Source organism: Xenia sp. Carnegie-2017, unplaced genomic scaffold (assembly GCF_021976095.1).
Source record: "Xenia sp. Carnegie-2017 unplaced genomic scaffold, XeniaSp_v1 HiC_scaffold_22, whole genome shotgun sequence".
NCBI classification, from domain to species: domain Eukaryota; kingdom Metazoa; phylum Cnidaria; class Anthozoa; order Malacalcyonacea; family Xeniidae; genus Xenia; species Xenia sp. Carnegie-2017.
In genome coordinates, this window is record NW_025813485.1 from 13,443,850 (window position 1) to 13,466,230 (window position 22,381).

At 34.2% G+C, this 22,381-nt stretch overlaps 2 protein-coding genes and 1 long non-coding RNA gene across 5 annotated transcripts; 2 read left to right on the forward strand and 1 right to left on the reverse strand.

The window, feature by feature from the left end:
- Positions 1–4,186: 4,186 nt before the first annotated feature.
- LOC124445449 (alpha-mannosidase 2C1-like) lies at positions 4,187–21,259 on the forward strand. Of its 2 annotated transcripts, XM_046996173.1 has the most exons (34): positions 4,188–4,412; positions 4,511–4,642; positions 4,748–4,844; positions 5,023–5,049; positions 5,167–5,228; positions 6,226–6,403; positions 6,700–6,797; positions 6,889–6,980; positions 7,482–7,588; positions 7,799–7,909; positions 8,354–8,446; positions 8,684–8,800; positions 9,098–9,135; positions 9,235–9,292; positions 9,373–9,464; positions 10,492–10,545; positions 11,002–11,128; positions 11,198–11,294; positions 11,536–11,633; positions 11,939–11,969; positions 12,055–12,113; positions 12,359–12,518; positions 12,780–12,862; positions 12,928–13,022; positions 13,279–13,383; positions 13,591–13,663; positions 17,174–17,260; positions 17,763–17,906; positions 18,174–18,283; positions 19,030–19,109; positions 19,332–19,415; positions 19,568–19,632; positions 19,768–19,871; positions 20,833–21,259. In XM_046996173.1, the coding sequence occupies exons 1-34, from the start codon at positions 4,291–4,293 to the stop codon at positions 20,945–20,947; spliced, it is 3,195 nt and encodes a 1,064-aa protein (XP_046852129.1). In that variant the 5' UTR covers positions 4,188–4,290; the 3' UTR covers positions 20,948–21,259. The 2 variants fall into 2 exon arrangements, with proteins under 2 accessions (XP_046852130.1, XP_046852129.1); XM_046996174.1 differs by lacking the exons at positions 19,332–19,415; positions 19,568–19,632; positions 19,768–19,871; positions 20,833–21,259 and having other exon boundaries at positions 4,187–4,412; positions 18,174–18,294; positions 19,030–19,110.
- On the forward strand, positions 14,625–16,246 carry LOC124445451 (multiple inositol polyphosphate phosphatase 1-like). Its single transcript, XM_046996177.1, has one exon. It carries the CDS (start codon positions 14,689–14,691, stop codon positions 16,093–16,095), a length of 1,407 nt encoding a protein of 468 aa, XP_046852133.1. The 5' UTR covers positions 14,625–14,688; the 3' UTR covers positions 16,096–16,246.
- On the reverse strand, positions 19,873–22,281 carry LOC124445453. Of its 2 annotated transcripts, XR_006948157.1 has the most exons (3): positions 21,973–22,281; positions 21,773–21,841; positions 19,873–20,036 (listed from the first exon to the last, which is right to left on the reverse strand). It is a non-coding gene; the product is annotated as an uncharacterized LOC124445453 (long non-coding RNA). The 2 variants fall into 2 exon arrangements; XR_006948156.1 differs by having other exon boundaries at positions 21,773–22,281.
- Between the last annotated feature and the right edge of the window lie 100 nt (positions 22,282–22,381).

Consider the following 22,381-nt stretch of genomic DNA (forward strand, 5'->3'; position numbering starts at 1 on the left):
CAGGCGGATCAGACGAAGGACAACCCCTTCTCTTTTTGAAACTTTGGCAATGTACAAAAAACATCTCTATACTGACTATACACATCAACACAAAAACATATTTTGGGTTTCTATGTTTTCAAATACATCCTCAGCTCAGAAATTCAGTTTTAAACCAAATAATTTAAAAAGTGAATACAATAGTAAACGGCGAGAATCGCTGAAGATAACATATATACTGAAATATTTGATCAAAGTGTCATATTAAAGTACCTAGAATATCTGTACCGAAGAAATACGGACGTTTAATGCTTTCATAACGGACATACTTAGTTAGTAAAACGCTGATGTTTTGATTGTTCTATATTTCTAGAAAATAAAGTCTTTGTCAATATGCTGCAAATGAATGAAATAGATAATCCTTTGACACAAAAAATCTTTCCTTACCGTACAGATTTCCTTACCGTACACCTTTCCTTACCGTAAAATATCCATTCTCCCGGACAGACCAACGGAGAATTATATAATGCTTTCATTCTATATTTCAAAGTCTATTTGTAAATACTTCTATCGATGTTAGCAATAGTAGGGGGATGTGGGATTAAAGGAATGTGCTGCCAGCTTGTTAACTGACTGGCACTTCTTGCACAACTCTTGCATGACATGTTAATATGGAGGTTCTTCTTGTTAACGTTCAAATGTCCTGATCTTGCATGTAACATTAAAATGAAATTTAAATTCCAATTGATTTATGAAATTTAGAAGAATAAATTGCAATACGCCGGCAGAGTATTGCAAAACGTTTTAATTATATCTGGTCTATTTGAACTTAAAGTGATTACCTACCGTATCAGTCAAACAAGCTGTCGTCGTTAAATATCTTGTCGCTTTATTGTATCCATCATTGGCATTTCTATAACATTGAGGGATGTTATAACAGTGTCTTCTTACTTTATAGAAGCTAAAAGTTTAAAACATAGTGAAAACAAACATTTTCTGAAGAATGTATTTGAAATATCAGACAGCAATTTCATGTCAGCATCTTTGCAAATGTTTTGCAGTTTACAGCTGTCTTCTGCCAAATATCGCAAAGTACGAGTTTCGACAGAAATTTTAACAAATCTTCTGCAAACACTGGTTTTACGAAATACATGAACTTCAATAGCTTGTCATTATTGTATTTTAAAAATTATTCTTACAGTTATTCTTACATGGCAACAGTTGCAAATTGAAACTGCGGTATGCATTTGTTTGTTTGTTTGCCTTTTATTTATTTTGTCATACCACTAACTTGTTGTTCAGTATTTTTCAGATGCAGAGGACAAGAAGATGTGAAAAGTGAAAGTCAGGGCTGTAAGTGTTTTTATCATTCAACAAGTCTGAAAATTTTGTTGCTTGTGTTTCTTTTAGAAGGACGTAACTAGCCTACCATGGTCAACGTTAACGTTTCTTACGGTAAGTCTAAGCAATTATTTTTACTAGTTTTTAGACTAAGTACTATTATTTGAATAAAGTATCGCTTAGAAACGTAAAATCTTTAAACTTCAATTCTCCGATCGGTGTTTGCAGATGATCTATTGAAAAATTTGATTTTTCAAAAAGTATAAATATCAAGAGCAAAAACACATATAAACAGACTAACACAAAAATAGTTACATAAATAAGCATTTGTAATATTCTAACTAAATTAAAGAGTTCCCTCGCTCTCTAATTTAGGAAAGAAGTTCTACAAAAGTTGATGATGTATTCCAAAATAGACTTCTGCCACCTATTTTGGAATACTTTTGCACAAAATTCACACAGCGTACACTTGATAATCTTAGTAATTTTTTGTAATTAAACTAAGATCCTGCATATTTTATGCAAAGAGTGCTTGAATAGACCTTTTCAAGGTTATCGCAGCCATATTGCAGGGGTGCGAAAACATTGGGCCGAGCGCGCGGTAACCCATGGCGTCCAAATAAATTACAAATAAATGCGCAAAAATTACCCTTATACATATTGGCCATTTCTTTAAAAAATATTTCTCAAACTCGTCGATTATAATAGTCGAATTATTATTTGCGATTTTTTATAAATGTGAGTCCAATTTTCTAGTATTCAAAGAGCAGAAAGTGAAAGAAAATATTTGTTTTCTTTGAACAACTTGACCGTCGTTTGAGCGATGTTCTTGAGTTCGCAACACACGCACATGTTTACAACAAGTATCACGAGGAACTATTCTACGGTAAACTCTTATTAGTATTTCCATTTATTTCTAAAGTAACATTGGTATTTTTATTATAATGTATGGCGACCAAACAGTCAGAAGAAGTTGACTTGGCTTATGAGTTCCGTACATTTGCGAACTCAAGAACATCGCTCAAACGACGGTCAAGTTGTTCAAAGAAAACAAATGTTTTCTTTAACTTTCTGCTTTTCTATTACAAGAAAATCGGACTCACATGTATAAAAAATCGCAAATAATAATTCGACTATTATAATCGACGAGTTTGAGAAATATTTTTGAAAGAAATGGCCAATATGTATAAGGGTAATTTTGCGTATCTATTTGTAATTTATTTGGACGCCATGGGTGACCGCGTGCTCGGCCCAATGTTTTTGCACCCCTGCAATATGGCTGCGATAACCTTGAAAAGGTCTATTAAAATGAGAACGCAAAGTATTCAAAACATTCATCATGTACTAAATTAAAATGAATTTTACTACTATTGGTTCATTCTTTGAGGCTGCGTGGTTGTAGAGGGTAGTAAATTTTATGGAAACGGTTGTTTGATACAGTACCGATTTTTGTTTGTCATAGTCAGGTATGATTGACGCTTTCACTCAGCGTACTGTATATAAAGAAGCTTCACCTATAAAGTTTATTGTTTTGTCCGGCAAAACTTAGTATTTATATATTTCATCTATAATATTTGCCAGGCTACCCACTTGTACGCCTAGCGTACCAGCTTTTATTTTATTATAGGAGAATCTGGAGAAAACAATTTCTTGAACATTGTAGGCTTATTGCAGATAGGAGTAATGAAAGAAAGGGTGTATGATATCCCTAGTTTTTTATGTACTATGAAGTGCATTTTTTACTGGCCTAATATAAAGTATATTTATTGTAAATCATCAATCAGGCTATCACAAATTGCATGAAGACAATTACAACGACATTAATACAAAAACACACGACAACATATGTGTATAAAATACATTACATAAAAAGTTTACAATCATTTATCATCCACATATTACATTTGAATTAATTCCGTTTACAAATCATTTCTGTGCTAATTACATCATCAAATGAAGTCAACATGTCAAAGCAAAACTTCCCAGTTAATTCAATAATTGAGTAACTTGAGTTGTCTTTCATTGACATTAGGTAGGTGAACAGAGCCTCTTTAGTGGATCCATTTATTCTATATAGGCTTTCTATGATTTTTTTCGTGATGTATCGGTAAATTTTGTAATCGAGCTGGACGTCAGAAGATCTTGCTCATTTCCGATTCCATTGGTGTTTTAATATGTAATGTGTATCAAAAGTCGTTTAAAAAAGTGGCGTAACTGGAGGGAGTCAGCGTGGCAAGTGATGGGGTGTTGCCCCCCCCAAAAAAAAATTACGAAACATGAACGTATAGGCCTCATTTTACACCATTTACGTCATAAAGTTCTGGTACACTGTCACAAGTTATCAACTTTTAATATGTTGTCAATGAAATTGAATTTTTTTGTGTGGAGTAAGCTCGCATGTTTCAACAAGTAAATATAGATTATTCTCAAATTATACAAGTAAATGAAAATTGCTTTCGTTAGTTGGGGAGATATATAAACTCGGCCATTCAGCTTATTTCTACCGGCGAAAAAATCAGCCTCCCACCTATGGCTGACTGGCGAAGGGCTACTACCAGCGGAGTGTTATACCAGAATCCAGAAATTGTTCAAGAACGACCGAAGTCAGTCCGGCTAGAACTGTAAGCTTTGCTGGACACAATCGGTCTCATATTTCCAACCCTCTAGTAGTTGAAGGAAAGGGCCCCCCCTGGAATTATCTAATCCAGAAGTGGCCATAAGTGTTTTTTACATCCATCCAGATCAAACCTGCCAAGACTGCCATCATCACGATATATCGCCATGCAACCCCTTAGTAACTTTTTTACAATAACTTTGTGTTACCTAGTAACTTCTACAAAGTATGATAAACACGTCACTAGTACTTACGTCACATGTTGATGACGTTGAATTCTGGAAAAGAAAATGGAGAACTAATCTTGTAAAATTGTGGAAAACTGGAACGTCCGACCTCTGCACAGAACTATTCCAATGAACGATAGAATGGAAAGCTGGGGGAGGAATGCTGTGTTCAAAGATAGACGTTGCACATTGGAGAGAGGAGAAAAATTTATCTCAACGTTGTACTTCAATGATATAAATTTACATAGTAGGTGAGTGACAGAGTGAGAGTCCATTTTTATGTAAGGATTTGTCCAGTTTGGTATGATTTTATCTATTTCTCAAATTCCTAAAATTAACTACGTAACAGACTTTACCCCAAGAAATGTCCTGTTACACAACTACTCCACTGTCCAATAAATGGCCGTTTTGAATATGAGAATGTCATAAAGAATAAGAAAGATTTCAATACAGTGAAAGTTGGTGACAAATTTGGACCAAGGTTAGTTACCTCCATTATTCATACACGACATTCTAAGTATTGTTTAAACTAAACTCTGTTGCTTCATTTTATTCTGTGCTCTACTTTTTTTAAATTTTTTTATAGTTGGAGCACACATTGGTTTAAAGTGACTGCCACAATTCCGGAAGATTGGCTGAATGAGGAAGTCCATTTTCGATGGAACTCCAATTCAGAGGCAATGGTAATAATTTTGAATTTCTTTGGTTTTATACATATTTAAGAGGGCAATGTGGCTCTGGACAAACATTAAAATATATGTTATATAGCTGGTAAAATAAAAATGTTTATTAGAATATAACTTTTATTTAAGTTCATGTGTTATTGTATTTGTAGCTAATTGAAATACTGTTCATATATAGATTTGGTACGATGGCAGAGCTGTGCAGGTATGTAAATGTTTCAATGCTTTCCTTAGCTTGACTTACAAATTGAGTAATAGTCAATAGTTTGTTGAATTGACTTTTAAATGATTGGTGTACAACGTATGTATTATCATTGTTTAGGGATTGTCAGGTTCAGAACGCACTGATTATGTTCTAACAGAATCTTCTACACCTAATGAAAGGTAAGAATCATGTAGTGTCACAACACAATACATATATAATTTATAATAAAAATGCATTGATCCTTGTAAAATGCTTCTCCTGTTCAAAATGCTGCAATTATTTAACTGGGCATCTCTTTCTAAGCTCACTAGAGCGTATCTTGTAATAAAAATCATCAAGTCTGGTCACAGTGCGATGGGCGACCCTATGTATTTGAAACTCAGCATGTCACTAATTCTAAAGCATTTTATCATTATCTCACAATATTTAAGTGTATTTTAAGTTATCTGATACACCCTAGTAATTGCAAGTGATTTAATTCTTTAACAAGTTGGCTAATACTATAGCAATTGTAAGCAGTATGATGCCTTAGCTATGTTGCTAATACTCTGGCAATTCCAAATGATATATTGTAATACTCTGGCTAGAAAGTTAGCTAATACTCTACAATATTCCAATACTCCTATAGTCTTTAGAATTATTAGATATCTTTCTTGCAATTGCATAAAATAAAACTGCAGGGAAACACAAGACAAAATCCTCTCATAAGTAAAGTGTAATCATGTTCATTAGATCCGCTACATGAACATGATTAGTTTGTTGAGCACATGTATCCCTATTGAGAATATTTCTTGAGTAGAATAACCAATCAAATCAGTGCATTCCCAACCAAATACTTGTATTTGCTTTTCTGCCCTATAACCTACAGGGGCATGCTGGAACCTCAAAAAGAACAACAAATAGGAAGCACTTAAGAGGCTCAATTGCTGGATTAAAATCGAAACAAACTTGATATAACTTTTATACAACTCTTGTACTGAAGTTGCTTTAATAAACAGTTTTGTATTGAATAACTATTTAACTTTTATAGTTTTTATTATCGTGTAAGTGGCCTATAGTGCTTGGGGCCAACAACGAGCGCTTGTTGCCTCGTCCCTGACACAGCAAACCCCTGATAACCTTCACATAGTCATGTCAAAATTTATGTCTTAAATCTGTCATTCACTTGTATTATAGCTTTACGTTTTACATTGAAATGGCTTGCAATGGTTTGTTTGGTGCTGGAGAAGGAACAATGATTAGTCCTCCATCATTAGATCGATATTATGTTTTATCTATGGCAAATATTGCAGTGTTTGATCGTGACTGTTACCAGCTGATAATGGATCTCAAAATTCTTCTTGGAATGGCAAGAGTAAGAAATAAAACTTTCTTTGCTTGAACGCGAACCAAAATGTTCGCTTTTCACTCCATTATGAACCATTGTGAATTAAATAATTTCAAGATGTTACATAGTTTGGAATTGTTATTGCTCTCAAGATAGTATTGGCTACGTATATATGTTAGTAATAATTCATCATTTCAATGGTATTTTTGTATGCCAATGCCATTTATCAATTTATGGATGTATTGAAATAATACGAGCTTGGATTGAATATAGATAGAATATTCACCCTTAAGAGTGATCACGAAAATTTGTATTATTTTCAGCATCTACCACAAGACAACCTGCGTGCATCAAATGCTCTCTTTGTTGCCAACGACATTCTTAACAAGTGTGACGTAACGAAACGCGAGACATTTAAATTGTGAGCAATTTTTTTCCAACGATAATTCTTTGCAACTTACTTAAAAAATCCTCGTGCGTACTTTAACAATACAAAACATCCATTTAAAAAGGTGCCATGAGCTTGCAGAAAGGTTTTTCAATCAGAAGAACGGCGAAGGGCAACACGTTATTCATGCCATTGGTCATTGCCACATCGACACAGGTAAAGTTATTCTTTCATTATCAAAATTCCATCTTCCCATGATGATACATAATAAAGTAAATGGTTTGAACCCGGGAGTATCGTTACATGTTTGTAAATGTCGATCGTCCAGGTTGGTATAGTCCTCAGAAGGACTGTTTTTGTTGTTGTCGACTGACATTTCGACTACCTTAGCGGTAGTCATCTTCAGATTCATCTTCAGAGTCGAGTTATTCTTTCATTATCATAATTCCATCTTCCCATGATGATACGTACATACAGATTGATTGTTTCATCGTTATTTATGGTGTTTGCTGACAGTTATTGTTGTAATTCTTGCTTTGTTTGTTTATTTTAAGAACTATTTCGTTAGTATTTCGTTAGTATTTGACCAGTCATCATGGTATTTGCTCTTTGTTATGAAAATTTTTTAATCATAAAAATCTTATACAAAATGTACAGCGACTGAAATGAAATCTTGTGCTTTAACTTCACGTAATATGTTTTTTACTCATTTTATAGCCTGGCTTTGGCCTTACGAAGAGACAAAGCGAAAATGTGCGCGGAGTTGGTCGTCAGCTATTCGTATAATGGAAAAATATCCTGAGTTTGTGTTTGCTTGTTCTCAGGTATAACTCATTGTCAGTTGAACTTTAAGCATTTGCTGATAATAAGTTACTTGGAAGAAAACGTTTTAAATGGCCCGTCGTCTTTCAAAAATTCTCACTGTGTATGGTTTATGATTGTTAAACATTCACGTGTTACCCTGTGTGATCATGCAGATTCATTTTCAGGCTATGTTATAATATAGGCTTTGTGTTTTTCTACTTTTCAACCAGGCTCAGCAATTTGAATGGGTGAAGAATCATTATCCACACTTGTACGCAGATATAAAGACATTTGTTAAGCAAGGAAACTTTGTGCCAGTCGGTGGAACATGGGTCGAAATGGTAAGAAGAGTCAGAATATGATATGAGAGTTTTTACAACTGAAATTGAACTTATTATTGACACCACTTTTTGTGCTGTTTGTGCTTGGGTCTTTACGACTCGGAAAAAGACCACTGAATTAAAAATAAGTCATTCACGAAACAATGTGAATTTCACAATTCATGACAACAACACACTTTGAATGTATGTACTAATGCACGTCTAAACCACGTGATGTATTTAATGTAAAGTTTGTGGAACTGGGAAAGTAGTTTCCGCTATGTCAAGTATTGTTGTAGGAATCTTTCATATATTCAACCTTGGCTTTCTTGTTTGCTTTCTATACTCATCTGCTCCCAGACATCATGTTGATAAATGTTAATATTCAATGTTCAATTTAATGAAATTGTATTTTTGTAATATTTTGGACATATTATACTTAATGTTTTCAATGATGAATTTTAGGATGGTAACATTCCTGGCGGTGAATCATTTATTCGGCAGTTTTTGTTTGGACAGTCATTTTTCAAGGAAGAATTTGGCTTCTTCTGTCAAGAGGTGTTTTGACATAATGTTTTTAATGTGGTTCTAAGAACCCCACCATCCATGGTCAAACGATCTGTTCAACTTCCAATTTTATCTCACATTATTTTTTGTGTTTATTTGACCATACAATGGTCATATACTGTTCCTTTGTTCCACTGTTCCTTTGGTATTTAAGATTGCCTCTCTTTGTTTTAGTTTTGTGATGATGATTTTTTTTGTGTTCAAAGGCCTACTATCTTTCTTTTGTAGTTTTGGTTGCCAGACACGTTTGGTTATTCCGCTCAGTTACCTCAGATTATGCGCTTGGCTGGCATAAAATACTTCGTCACTCAGAAGCTTAGTTGGAGTTTGTTCAATAAGTTTCCTGTATGCAGAGAATAAGTATTTTTAATAAACCATCTCACCAGTGGCGCAACACTACCATAGGGGGCCCTCCCTTGCTTTACTAGAAATAGGCTGGATTATCGTAGTTATTAACATACATTTCCTGAACTTGCAACTTTTGTGTACAAAAAGCAATTTTCACGTACAAATTTGATCAGAGAATAATTAACTCGTGTCCATGCAATAAAACTTCATACAGTAACTTTGCCTGTAGAAGTGAATTAAAAGAAACCGCGAGTTACCAAAGAATATTTTAGCAACATTTTCCCTCAATTTCAGCACAACTCTTTTATTTGGGAAGGAATCGATGGATCAAGGTAGTTGAGAAGATCAATCTTTTATTCGAATTACAACCTTTTCTCGGAAACTGCTGAGCACAGTCATTTCACAAATAAGGCGAAAAATTTTTTTCCTAGATGTCTTGCTCACTTTCCTCCCGGTGACACATACGAATCTATGGTTGATGTAGATGACGTAAGATCACGTCATATGACGTAGAAATATTTGATGTCGAGTTTGAAGCTTGAGCATGCATGTCTACCTTCATCATTTAGATTGCAAAGACAATCAATAATCTTAAGGACAAAGGTCGTACGAATGTCAGTATGTTACTTTATGGTTATGGTGACGGTGGAGGGGGACCAACGTACGTCTATTTTGTTTATTAACTTGACTGCGCATGTGCTAGTATCGTTTGTAGGTACAATGTCTACACATCGATGAATTTGACTTATGAAAAATGCACGAATTCGTTTTGTTTATATATTCACGAATTTACAACATGTTGATAAAGGAAATTATGAAAGTCATGTTCACTAACTTATGTCTACTTGTAAAACACGTTATAAAAGTCGTGTTCAGTTTTAAAATTCTGAAATAAGCTGTTTTATAAAATTTTATAACTGAGAGTTGACAATCGTCAATAATTAAAAGCTATGCAACACCTGCTCTAAAAATTTGTTAATTACCAGTATATTTACAGAATGTGTAAAACTCTCAAAACGAGAGAATTTGGCTTTTTATAGATATGTCAGTTTTCTTGGTTGTCTTTCATTTAAAGAAAAAAATTTCATTTTGTTTGTGTTATAATAGAATGTCATGGTAGAAAGACAAAGAAATGTTGGGAAACGTAAAATTAACATTCATATATAAACTTTGGTATTACTCCACAGCACCCCAACCTCACAGCACCTACAACCCCACATCACCCCAACCCCACAGACCCCTAACCCCACAGCACCCATAGCACCCCAACCCCATAGCCGTATTCTTTATCTCCAAATAAAAAAAGTTTTCCTCCGCCTTACAGCTTTGAAGCTACAAAAATTTCTGTCTTTGAGGGAAGCTGTAGATTTAATTAGGATAAATATAAATATATACTTAAAAAAATAATATCTGTACACTTAAATAATATAAATATAACTGTAAATAGATAGCATAGTCATTCCTTGTACTGAAGATGGCATAAGCATGCCGAAATATGTTTACTTTAAAAAAACTTGTCGTTCACTTGAAATGCCTGTTTTAATTAGAAATAGTGGATGATAAAATTCACAAAGCACATAGTTAGGGCTTATTAAATAAGATTGCGACGAGTTTAACATAAAAAAAAAATTGGTTGTAACATCTTCCTGTAGAACTAATAATACATACATTTTTCGTTTTTCGTTTAGCGAAGAAATGATGGAGAAGTTGAATCGAATGAAGGATACAAACGGTTTACCAAAGTAAGCTGATTTTTATACCAATTATTAAATACTGATGCATGACGTAGTTTTTTTAATGATCGAACTTGAAGGTCTCGTCCAATACCTTAAAAGATAGGATCTGTGCACGCGCAAGGCAATATCTGGGCATGCGCAGATCTATATCCTAAACTACTGGTGCTACGGCGATGATCTTTAGCTCATGTGAAAGCTCTCGACGAGCTCTTTCGAATGAGCTTTATTAAAAATCGCCGTAACTCCAGTATTTTGCGAGATAGGATCTGTGCATGCGCGAGCGTATTAAGTTTATGAAATTCGAATGTAAAAGGGAGTGAATGAAGAAATGAGATAAATGTATGAAACATTTTATGTTTGGTTCAATATAAGAGGCAACATATATTTTTATCTTGCACAAAACAACAACTCTTTAAAATATGTCGTATAGAACTCATTAATTTATTCTCGTTCTCATTACAGGGTTGTTTTGTCAAGTCCTCAAACGTTTTTCAAAATATTAGATGAAGAAGATTCATCCAAACTTTGTAGTTGGGTTGGTGAACTGTACCTTGAGTTACATCAAGGGACTTTTACAGCTCAAGCTAAGGTTGGTTTTGTTGTTCAGGCCGTTTGAAATATGACTTGTTCATACTCTTTAGTTTCATTTGTTTATCAGATAAAGGATGGTAATCGGCGATGTGAATTTCTTCTTCACGATTTGGAGTTTCTTGCTATAATTGCTGTTCTGCTGAGCAAGAATCATGAAAATAAAGGTAACAGGTGGATAAGGATGATTATTTGAACGTCCATCGTGTGACTAAAGCCTATTTTCCACTACGTGGAATTTTCCGCGCGTAAAGTCAAATTTGCGACATGATTGGTTTTTCAAAAAATGATAAAGACAACATCTATCAATCACACTCGTTATCAGCTATTACGCGCTGAAAATTCCGCCTCGTGGAAAAAAGCCTTAACATATATGTCATGCCGAATGTTTCGACTGTATTATTTTAGATGAATTTGTCTATCCCGAAGAAAAATTGAACAAATTTTGGAAACTTCTACTTTTAAATCAGTTTCATGACGTTTTACCAGGAAGCTGCATAAATGAGGTTTGTAGCTAATAAGGCAATGAGATCTTTAAATTTTATATTACATTAAATTCTATACGTCACTCCATTTGCTGAAAATTATCGTTCATGTGTTTTCATAGATGCTTAGAAAAAGTGGAAATAGATTCTATTACAATGCCGATAATGGTTGTTGGCCGATCATGCTGTCAATTTTTGAACCAATATTTTTGCTTTTAGATTATTGAACTACTATAGAAAAAACAAACGCTCGAATGAATTTCTCTCAGAACTACGATAGCATTATAAAAACTTTGGTATATTGTTTTCTACATTTTGTGTTGTAGGTTGTTGTTGATGCTTTAAGATATTATTCGGGTATGTTTCATTTAATACAAGGTTTACAGAAATTTTATTATCTTATTGTTTTTTTCTAATTTATTCTTGTCACACGACTATTCAGACATCAAGAGAGATGCCTCCACGTTGGTACAACAACTTTTGAAGAACGTCACCACCATGGTTGGTCTTTAATTTCATTTTTAAAAAAAGTTGTACTTAATCTCAAAAGTTTACACTCTGCTACGATGATCGATTCGCCATGCTTGTTTTTCTCAATTTCAAAATAACGTGGTATAACTAACTATAAATATTTGTTGCGGACTATAAATATTTGTAAATATATTGAAACTGAATATTTCTTTTGATTTTTGGTGTTTCTGGTTTTTCATCTTGTAAGCAATCGTTTTCTGCCAACTTGTTAACAGGGAAAGTCCAACTCAACCAAAACAACAGAAGGATCTCAACTTATAGCCTTTAATACTCATTGTTGGCCGAGGCGGGAAGTTGTTCGATTGTCGAGTGACATTTCGATAAATCAATTTGATCATCTGGAAACTCAAAAACTGAAAAGTGGAGAAAGTTTAGGTTGGATGTTCGTTACTTTAGAATCCACTGAAAGTATAAACATGCCATTACATCATGCTCATCATCTTTGAAGTCAAATATCTATTTGTTGACAATTTTTATATTTGTGCACTTTTCATTCGTTGTCAGTTTTCCCACTTTTCTCTCGTGCATGTATGTAATTTGTTATTTTGAAGTTGATTGTCGACAAACTGTGTTATTGATTTGATTTGTCTTACATGTACCGTCTATTAAAATCATGTAGATTGTTTTCTTTACTAGTGATCGTTGATGTTCCAAGCATGGGTTATTCTGTTATTGAAGCATTCAGTGATTATGCACCTTGCAGTATTGAAATAGTAAAGGTATTTCTGTGCTCTTAGATCCTCCTCTATTGTTTAATATTCAAACAGTCCATTTTCTTTTTTAGGACTTGGGTATTATAACTATGAGGAACAGCTTTTTAACGGCGAAAGTTGATCAAAGTGGTCGAGTCGTTTCTCTTCAACACAATCAAACAAAAAGGTTGCTTGGCAATTTTGCTGCATGCATTTTTATGCAGCAAATATCTTCGCGTTTGATTGGTTTATTTTCTTATAACCACACAGTTCAAATGTTTACTTTTATACAATTGTTGCAGTCATTGATACAGTCTTTATCATTTCATCAATTTTTGCGATGATGTCAACTTTCTTGATAAGATTTAAATAGTTCCTGAAAGAAAATACACTTAATTTAATCCCTTACCGTTATATAATGTTATCTCTTGTACTTGGTGTAGAGAAATCATCGCTGAGGGTGGTTATGGCAACCAGTTTGTTATTTTTGACAATATCCCGTTATATTGGGATGCATGGGACGTTATGCCGTATCACTTGGAGACAAGGTAAAAATTTGAGAACATGGATATTGAAATGTTTGTATTGATAATATAAACATTTTAACTTACGTCTTGCAAACTCAACGATACAATTTTTAATACTGATCTACTTTTCGTGACAGTGAATGATAAACTCACAAAAAAACAAACTGTAAATTGTTATTTTAAGTGTGAAGATGTTCACAATTATTTGTTTCTCTCTTTTTCATGTAGGAAGGAGCTTTCAGACAGCAAAGGTAGCGAGTTGGAAATCCTCGAAGATGGTCCACTGTTTGTGGCAGTGAAGGTAAGGTCGTAATCTTGGTCAAATTTTGTGCTATGCAGACTCAGGTTTTTCTGCTCTGACTTCGTTAGTTTTACGGCTCAATTATTTACTTTTTAACTACTTGATTGCCTTTAAAACATACTTGAAAGTTAGATCCAGATTTAATCGATTATTAGCAAGTTTGAAGAACCAGAGTATTTATGATATATGACCTCGAGTTTGAGATAAAATACGACTGTTGACTTGAGCGCATTAGTTTACCCAGTTTATCCCGACCGTTAAAACTGCTTAAGGTAACGAGGTTTACAATGGTTATGAGGATTATTGGTTGCGAAGGTTACGGGGGTGAGAACGTTACAAGGATCATGGGGTTAAGAATGTTAGGTGTTAAGAAGGTTACAAGGGTCATGGGGATAACAAGGTTAAAAGGGTCATGGGGTTAATAAGGTTACAAGGGTTATGGGGATAAGAAGGTTATTGTGGTTACATGTTACAGTTCATCTCTTAATTTTGCCTCTTGTCTTTTTGAGAATAAATTTCTTATTGGACATTATCACTCTGGTTAACACTAATCGTTATTCTTTGTACTTTTATTCTATTATCTGTCTTACAATTGACTCTTTGTCACGCGAGCGACGTTTTCACATGATTCGGTTTCTATTGTGGTTACATATAATATATTAATCCTAACACGGTTTTTATATGCACATGAAAAACATGTGACTTGGACGAGACTATTGTGGTTACTATTGTACACAACGCGCAATAAGCTGTTGACATGGCGAAATTCGTGAGATGATTACACCAGGTTCAGGTTAGGCAGACTTTCATATAATTCTAGTACTTTCTTAGGACCATTCAGTTATATATAACCTGGAGAGGGCAAGTCGCCAATTTTTTGTTTATTGGCGAAAACATGGCGCTAAAACGTTTTTCGCCCTCCCGGATATTACCAACTCATATGCGATGATGAAAATTTTCAAAATAATTCTGCATCGCAGGCGCACCTCCCCTCCGTTTTCTAGACGAGTGTTCTCGTAAACAACATGGCTAGCGTTGGTTTATCGAAGATTTTATTCGTTTTACTCGTGACGTACTTCTCAAAATCTTCCTCCTTAAATGTTGAATTTGGAAAGAAATACGTTTTTAGCGATAAGACACCGTATCACTTTTTAAACGAGAGTGTACAAATACCGAAGAACTATGAACCAATATTCATAAACATGATTATCAGACACGGTTCTAGATATCCTTCAACGCATCGCGTACAAGGATTTGATAAATACCTTAAAGTATTAAATAGGTATATTCTGGTGAATAGAATGGAAAATACGACCATTCCTTCAACCGAAAGACAGTATTTACCTTGGGAAATTCCAATAGATGTGAAGAACGCCGCTAGCAAGGAATTATCGAAGTTAGGTGCGCAAGAAATGTACGAAATTGCAAGGCGCGTCCGTGTTAACTTTCCTCAGTTATTTAACTTTAATTATTCCAACAATAATTACAGTTTCATCGCAACTGACAAGTTAAGATCCAGTCAAAGTGCGGTTTCTTTTGCGCAAGGTCTATTTGAATATCGTGGTAATGTTGGTGATTCAAGATACCAGCCGGTTGCGATTAAGTCTTCGGGACCATCACACAGAGATCGTGTTCTTCGTATTTATGAAGCTTGTCCAAAATGGAGAAACAAGATTCGCTTCTCAGAATACCGAAAATTCTTGTCCGGAGAGCACATGCGCAAAGTGACTGAAAATATTCGAACCAGGCTAAATTTACACAATAAAACGTTATCTCCTCAAGCTGTCGTTGAAATGTATTTGATGTGTGCATTTGGAACGCAGACCGATAGCAAAGACGTCAGTCTATGTTCGTTGTTCAGTGATGACGATTTTCGAGTATTGGAGTACCTGAATGATCTCAAAGTATACTGGAGCTATGGTTACGGTCGTAAAATCAATTCCAGAATGGCTTGCCTTCTATATCGTAATCTGTTGTTAAGCTTTAATCAACACATACAAATCAGCAAGCCATATGGTGTGTTTCAGTTTGCGCATACGGGGACAGTCGTGCCACTTCTCACTTTGCTAGGTTTGTTTCAAGATGAGCAACCTCTTCGTTCAGATAATTTTCCAACAATGCAAAACAACAGAACGTTCCGTCCATCAGATATCGTTCCCATGTCGGCAAATATTGCGTTTGTGCTGTACGATCGCTCTAGAAATGCAACGAAATCAAATCATGCTCGTTCGAAGTCATCATTCTCTCGAATTTTGATCCAAGTGCTTGTGAACGAGGTCGTCGTTAAAGTACCTGCTTGCAAAGGCAAGAAATACTGTCGTCTTAAAAAGTTCGTCGAGTTTTATTCGTCCTTTGAAAAGAATTGCAACATCAGAAAGATTTGTGGATCACGTAAAAATCGCTCGCGTTCACAACGTCGGAATTTTGATTGAGATATTAATACAACATGTGTTGACTTAACACATGTGTTGATTGAAAGTTTTAGTGTTTCTGGGGTTGTATGATGTATGTTTTGGTATGTTTATGGTTGTATCAGTTTGAATAAATATGTCACAATAAAAGAGAAAATTTGTGATTTTCTTTTCTTAACTCATTATTTCAACAAAATGTCTGTCGAAAATAAGCAATGAACGGCAAAGCAACGACAAATGACAATGAGGATTACCGAGACTGGGGAACGCTGAGACCGTGACACCGGGGGCTATGCGTATTTTGGTATGTCTGGGGTTATATCATGTATGTTTTTATATGTTAGTATAGGGTTATATCATGCATGTTTTTATATGTTAGTATAGGGTTATATCATGTATGTTTTTATATGTTAATATAGGGTTATATCATGTATGTTTTTATGTTAGTATAGGGTTATATCATGTATGTTTTTATATGTCTGTATAGGGTTATATCATGTATGTTTTTATATGTTAGTATAGGGTTATATCATGTATGTTTTTATATGTTAGTATAGGGTTATATCATGTATGTTTTTATATGTTAGTATAGGGTTATATCATGTATGTTTTTATATGTTAGTATAGGGTTATATCATATATGTTTTTATATGTTAATATAGGGTTATATCATGTATGTTTTTATATGTTAATATAGGGTTATATCATGTATGTTACAGTATGTAGCCTTAATTTGTCACGTGATTAAAAATATTCGTCTGAATTTTCTAACTTTATCTTGTGTTTTCTACATGAGTTACGAAGTTTTATTTCTTTTGTGTATTTTGTCTTATATCTTTCATTTAAAACAGTTAGGCAAGCTGAGCAGCTTTTATTTCAAAAAAAGCCATTTGATTTTTTTTTTATGATTTGATTTGATGATTTGAAAATGAAGTTTTTTGTGCATATCAGTTTCGAAAGCCGCTACCGAGATGATCCCCTAAATATTCCTCAGTCTGTGAATAGCCTGTATAAACTACGAGCAGCTGTCCTAATCAGAATCGTTTGCATTCAAAAAGCATCTCTATTCATGCGATGTCATACCTTTTGATTTTTGTAGTTTTCTCTCAAGATTAGTGATGAATCGTCGATCACTCAAGTAATAACTCTTGATGCAATGTCATCGTTTCTTTCATTTGAAACACAGGTATGTGAATTGTTCACAGTGTTTTATTGCTCTTGGTCGGTCACCTAAGATCAATGGGTCATCTCGCTAATTTGTATTATAAAAAATGGGGAAAATGATCTCACTGTGCATATTGGTCGTAAACATGTGATCGTATTGGTACAGGTTAGCTTAATTTGGCTATCCCTCTTATATTTTACGTTCTTGTTGCTCTGCCTGGTGTCAGAAAGTATTATTCAAACCATCAGATGTGCGGTCACTTTCTAGATTGAGCTTAAAACAAGAACAAACCAATGATCAGGCTGCTCGAGTGGTCACTTGGAAGGCGATGAAAAATGTCTTAAATATGTAGAGATACTTAAATAATCGACGACCCATTAGTCAAATAGTTCTGCTAACATGTTTCGGGAGATTATTTTTGGAAGATTGTACATGTTTTATCACTAAAATTATAATCATTTTTCTCTCAATTGTAGTTTCAAAAACGTCTCAGTTTGTGGCTTTCATTGTTGTTGCGTTTTAGGTTGAATGGCATGAAAATAGAAAATTTTTAAAAGTTGAATTCCCTGTTGATATTCGTTCTCCAAATGCAACATATGAAATACAGTTTGGACATCTTCAAAGGCCAACGCATTCCAATACAAGTTGGGATTGGGCGAGATACGAGGTAAAGATAATTCTTGATAGAAAGGTAGAAATACAAATTGATTGAATGAAAGAACCATATACCTTACATCAGTTGCTCTTTCAATAATTCAGTTATAATAATTTAGAATAGATTTTTCTTTGTCCATATTCGTATGACTTAAGATATGATTCATCTGAGCTGGCCATGACGTTTCAAAAGTCGACTAAATCGTTATTGATTTTATCATAACTTTCGACTGGTTTACATTTGATGTGTACCAAATGATATCTTTTTGTTGTCTAATAGGTATGCGGTCAGAAATGGTTCAATCTATCTGAACATAACTTTGGATGTAGTTTAATAAATGACAACAAATATGGTTTCTCTACCCGTAACAACATCATGACGATTTCTCTGTGAGTAAAAGGTTGCGTCGTAAATTATTTTTATAAGATGATATTTTAACATTCACCATGTGAAAAGAAGAGAGGTGTGTTCCATTGTTGTGTGCGGCTCTTCGGCTCTGGTACTTTCTACTCTACCTAAGCTGAAGGAGGAGGCTCCATGCTTTCTGTCAACTTCGGTTGAAATTGTAAAATAACAAGTGACGTAATGTGTAAACGTCACGGGCGGGAACGGGTGCTCCATCGTACGTTGCATGAAGTGTTGTGAGGAAATGTGAACTCCATTCCATGTTGTATACATTGTGGTGATGAAGGAGGTGGGCTCCGTTCAATTTTTTTATACAATGTGGTAATGAAAGAGAGGTGTTCCATTCTGTTTTGTATACAACGTGGTGATGGGAAGGGCTCCGTTCTATTTTGTATACTGTGTGGTGATGAAGGAGGGATTCCATTCTATGTTGTATACATTGTGGTGATGAAGGAGGTGGGCTCCGTTCAATTTTTTTATACAATGTGGTAATGAAAGAGGGGTGTTCCATTCTGTTTTGTATACAATGTGGTGATGTAGGGAGGGGCTCCGTTCTATTTTGTATACATTGTGGTGATGAAGGAGGGATTCCATTCTATGTTGTATACAATTTTGTCGTGAAGAGGGGCTTCATTTCATGTTGAATACAATGCATCTCATTTCGTAGAATATTCTTGACAGTGGGTTGCACGATTCATTTGATCTAATGTGTTTATTTACTGATACATAGCCTTCGTGCACCAAAAGCTCCTGATAACGAGGCAGATATGGGAAGTCATCAGTTTAAATATGCAGTGTTTCCTCACTCAGGTAATGAAGACCGAAAGACAAAACTTGAATGGAAGCTGTCACATTAACCTTACTAATAACATTTTTTGCTTTTCGTTGCTCTTTAAATTTTATTTCTCATGACGGATAATGATGTTGATGTTTTTGTAGTGAATTGTGGGGTTAGCATTGCCACTGTTGATCGATGCTGTAAACCATTAAGGGTGCACTGTTTCTTAACATAAATTGACAATATTTAACCAGGCTGTTTCCAAGACTCGTGTGTTATTCAACGTGCTTACGACTACAACAACGCCATTAAGATCTTTCAAAGTAACGTTTGTCAAGGTATTTGATAGATCTTTTTAATTCATGAAAATTTGCCGCGCTTCAATGAGTGGAAAGTAGTTCGTACTCATTGTCATAAATTAACATATATTGCATACATTTTCATTGTTGATTTACAACTTGTGAATAAATTAGTTCATATATATTTACAGACTTGAAACCAACGTCATATTTTTTTGTCACCAACAATGCTATTATTTTGGAAACGGTGAAGAAGGTTAGGACTCTTGTGCGCTTGCATTTATTGTCAATTGCAGTCTCACTAAATTCATCGACGAATATGTTTGAACAAAATTTTGTAATTATGATTAACGTTGTGTATAAGACTTAGTTCAGTTCCTTTTATTTAAAGGGGGAAAATTTTCGATTTGGTTTCGTGTTGAGGGCGTATGAATCATTTGGTGCAAAAAATTCTACTAGAATCGGCACGATATTTGAAATCAGCAAGGCTCAGAGGTAGGAAAATCTTCTTTTGTATTTAAAATGCCATAACGGTTTTAATTATCTTATAAATTTTGGATATACTTAAGTATTCCACAATGCTCTTAATTATTTTGTATATACTAAATTATCCCACAATGTGCTTAATTATCTTGGGTAGTCTTCCGTTTTGACGATATGCTTAAAAAGAATAAATGAGAACACTAAAATTGTCTTTTAAACATTAAGAAAACTTCACTTGTATATTTACGTTGTTATGCGATGCGCTCTTTTTTTTTGTATGACGTCATTTTCATATGAGAAAAATATTTTTGAATTTTTTATACGAACCTTTACCTTAAACCATTTTTTTCTGCAAGAAAATACGTCTTTATGTGTAATTGTAGAAATAACATGATAGATTCTCAACCATTAAATCAGATGGTCATTGTCAACGTTGATAATAATATTTTGAACATACTAATGGCTAAACACTAAGGCTGGATGGAACATGTCTTCCCAAACAATACTGTTTCCAAAAAAACAATGCTGACGAGGAAATATGTCATTAAAAATACGTAGCTCGCACGAGTTGTGAAACCAAACCCATTGATTTGCAAACGTTACTCAAGGAATTAAATTTGTTGATATCATCAATAACTTTGTTTGCTTGTGTCATGAAAGAACTTTTTATGTACAGTTACTGAAATGATGAAGAAAAAAATTTGTTGGATTTTTTTATCATTGTTTATAGCTCAGAAAGTATTTGTGATTATTTGAATAATAGTTGTACCCGAAGATATTTCTTTGCTTTTGTTAATTGTATATTTTGATAGTGTGTGAGAAGACTTTTAATGAGTAGCTTTGTGAGTCCGCGTCAGTGGTCAGCGTCCGATATTTTGCATAAAACGTGATGATATGCATATAGCTAATAATGCGCATGCTGTGTAGGGAAAAAGCCCCAAATCAAATTTAAACATTTTAAAATCTCTTTTAGATGTGATATCCTTGAGCAGCCCCAGGAAGATCTCATTTGGAATGATGACGGATTATCGTTGAGTTTTAAACCTTTTGAAATCATAACAATACTGTGTTTTCTCAAGGAAAAATAATTTAAATAATGCTTTAAAATCGAAAATTAAATTAAACTTAAATTAGATTATCTTTCGTATAACACATGCCAATGGCAACAATTGTCGTGTGCTACTAAACGTATATAGTTTATCATACAGTTGGGATAATGGAAAATATACTATTAAGTTGAAGAAAAACAAAGTCAGAAAAATGGAAAAAAGAGCGGCACAAAGGTATTACACAGAAAAATCCAATAATTTTTGGCTTCTTCTTCATGTGCACAACTGGTTGTCGAATGTTGTATTACAAAAATGTTACCATGCACCGAATTTTATGTTTATTATTGTTTACATATTATTGTTGTGGTTTTGTTGTATTGTGCACTTTAAGGGGCTGTTTACATGAGCCCGGTAGCCGGGATTCAGCGAGGCGTTAAATCATTTTGGTGAATGGAAAAGATTAAATACTTCACAACAAAAATCAACTGAGCAATTTCTGTATTTTCTGACTTTGAAAATTCACAAAACCTTTAAACTGAAAACAAATAATTTTCCGCCCGATTTGAAAATTATAAATAAAATGACATATGACGCTTGTAAGAAAAAGTGGTAAGTTTTGCGCTTAATGTTTTTACCCCTTTCAATGACTCAAAATCATTTTCGCCTCGCTGAATCCTGGTTACCGGGCTCATGTAATCGAGTCCTAAGTCTGTTCCCTCATCTGTAAATTTCAAGTGATACGCTTTTTGAATTTGAATAGGTGAATTCTAATTAGATAAATTCGTTATTCCACTTACTAGAACTAGAACAATATAAATTGAGGCAACAATGGTATCACAATATTACAATTTACATGTTGCGTACCATTTATTAGCACTCCTTTGGCATTCAACTCGTGGATTTCGGTTAGGCTGTAACTCCCCTGTACGATTTCTAAAAAGAAAGCATTTCAGAAGGCAAAAAACTACATAGATATTGGGCGCCATGCAAGTATTAAAAAAATTTTAACTTATGAGTGTTGTTTTTCATTATTTAGATACATAATGTGTTTTAAGCTTACAAACCAGAGATGATTTGCTTATCATCATCGATTTGCAAACCATTCATATAAGGTTTGAAAACAGCTATTTTGGAAACGTTCTTCAAAGTGTGATGAAAGATTCTTGTCACCAGTGATGAAAGGTTCATTCCATTCACAGCGAAAGCTAATAAAGTAGCAAAAAATCAATAAAAAGACTTCCTTTCGTTACGATTTTAGGTCTGGTGTCGATTGGACTGTTGAAGAGAGCTGAGCGCGGCACTTTCTCGATGTCAGACGTGCTTCCAAAATTCTTATTGCTTAAATTTCTAAATTGGTCTTAAACGTTGTTTCGGGATCAAATCACTCATATAATTACTTTCACAAGATATCGAAGCTATCTTATGACGTAAAAAGAATCTCAGATAAATTGTGATATGATCTCGTAATGATCT

What these genes read in the sequence shown, in the direction of transcription:
- LOC124445449 (XM_046996173.1), top strand. Translation starts at nt 4,291, where the DNA reads ATGAACGATAGAATGGAAAGCTGGGGGAGGAATGCTGTGTTCAAAGAT. An exon ending in GATATAAATTTACATAGTAG is followed by an intron (nt 4,413 to 4,510) that starts GTGAGTGACAGA and finishes ACTACGTAACAG; the next exon opens with ACTTTACCCCAAGAAATGTC. An exon ending in CACTGTTTGTGGCAGTGAAG is followed by an intron (nt 13,664 to 17,173) that starts GTAAGGTCGTAA and finishes TGATTTTTGTAG; the next exon opens with TTTTCTCTCAAGATTAGTGA.
- LOC124445451 (XM_046996177.1), top strand. Translation starts at nt 14,689, where the DNA reads ATGGCTAGCGTTGGTTTATCGAAGATTTTATTCGTTTTACTCGTGACG.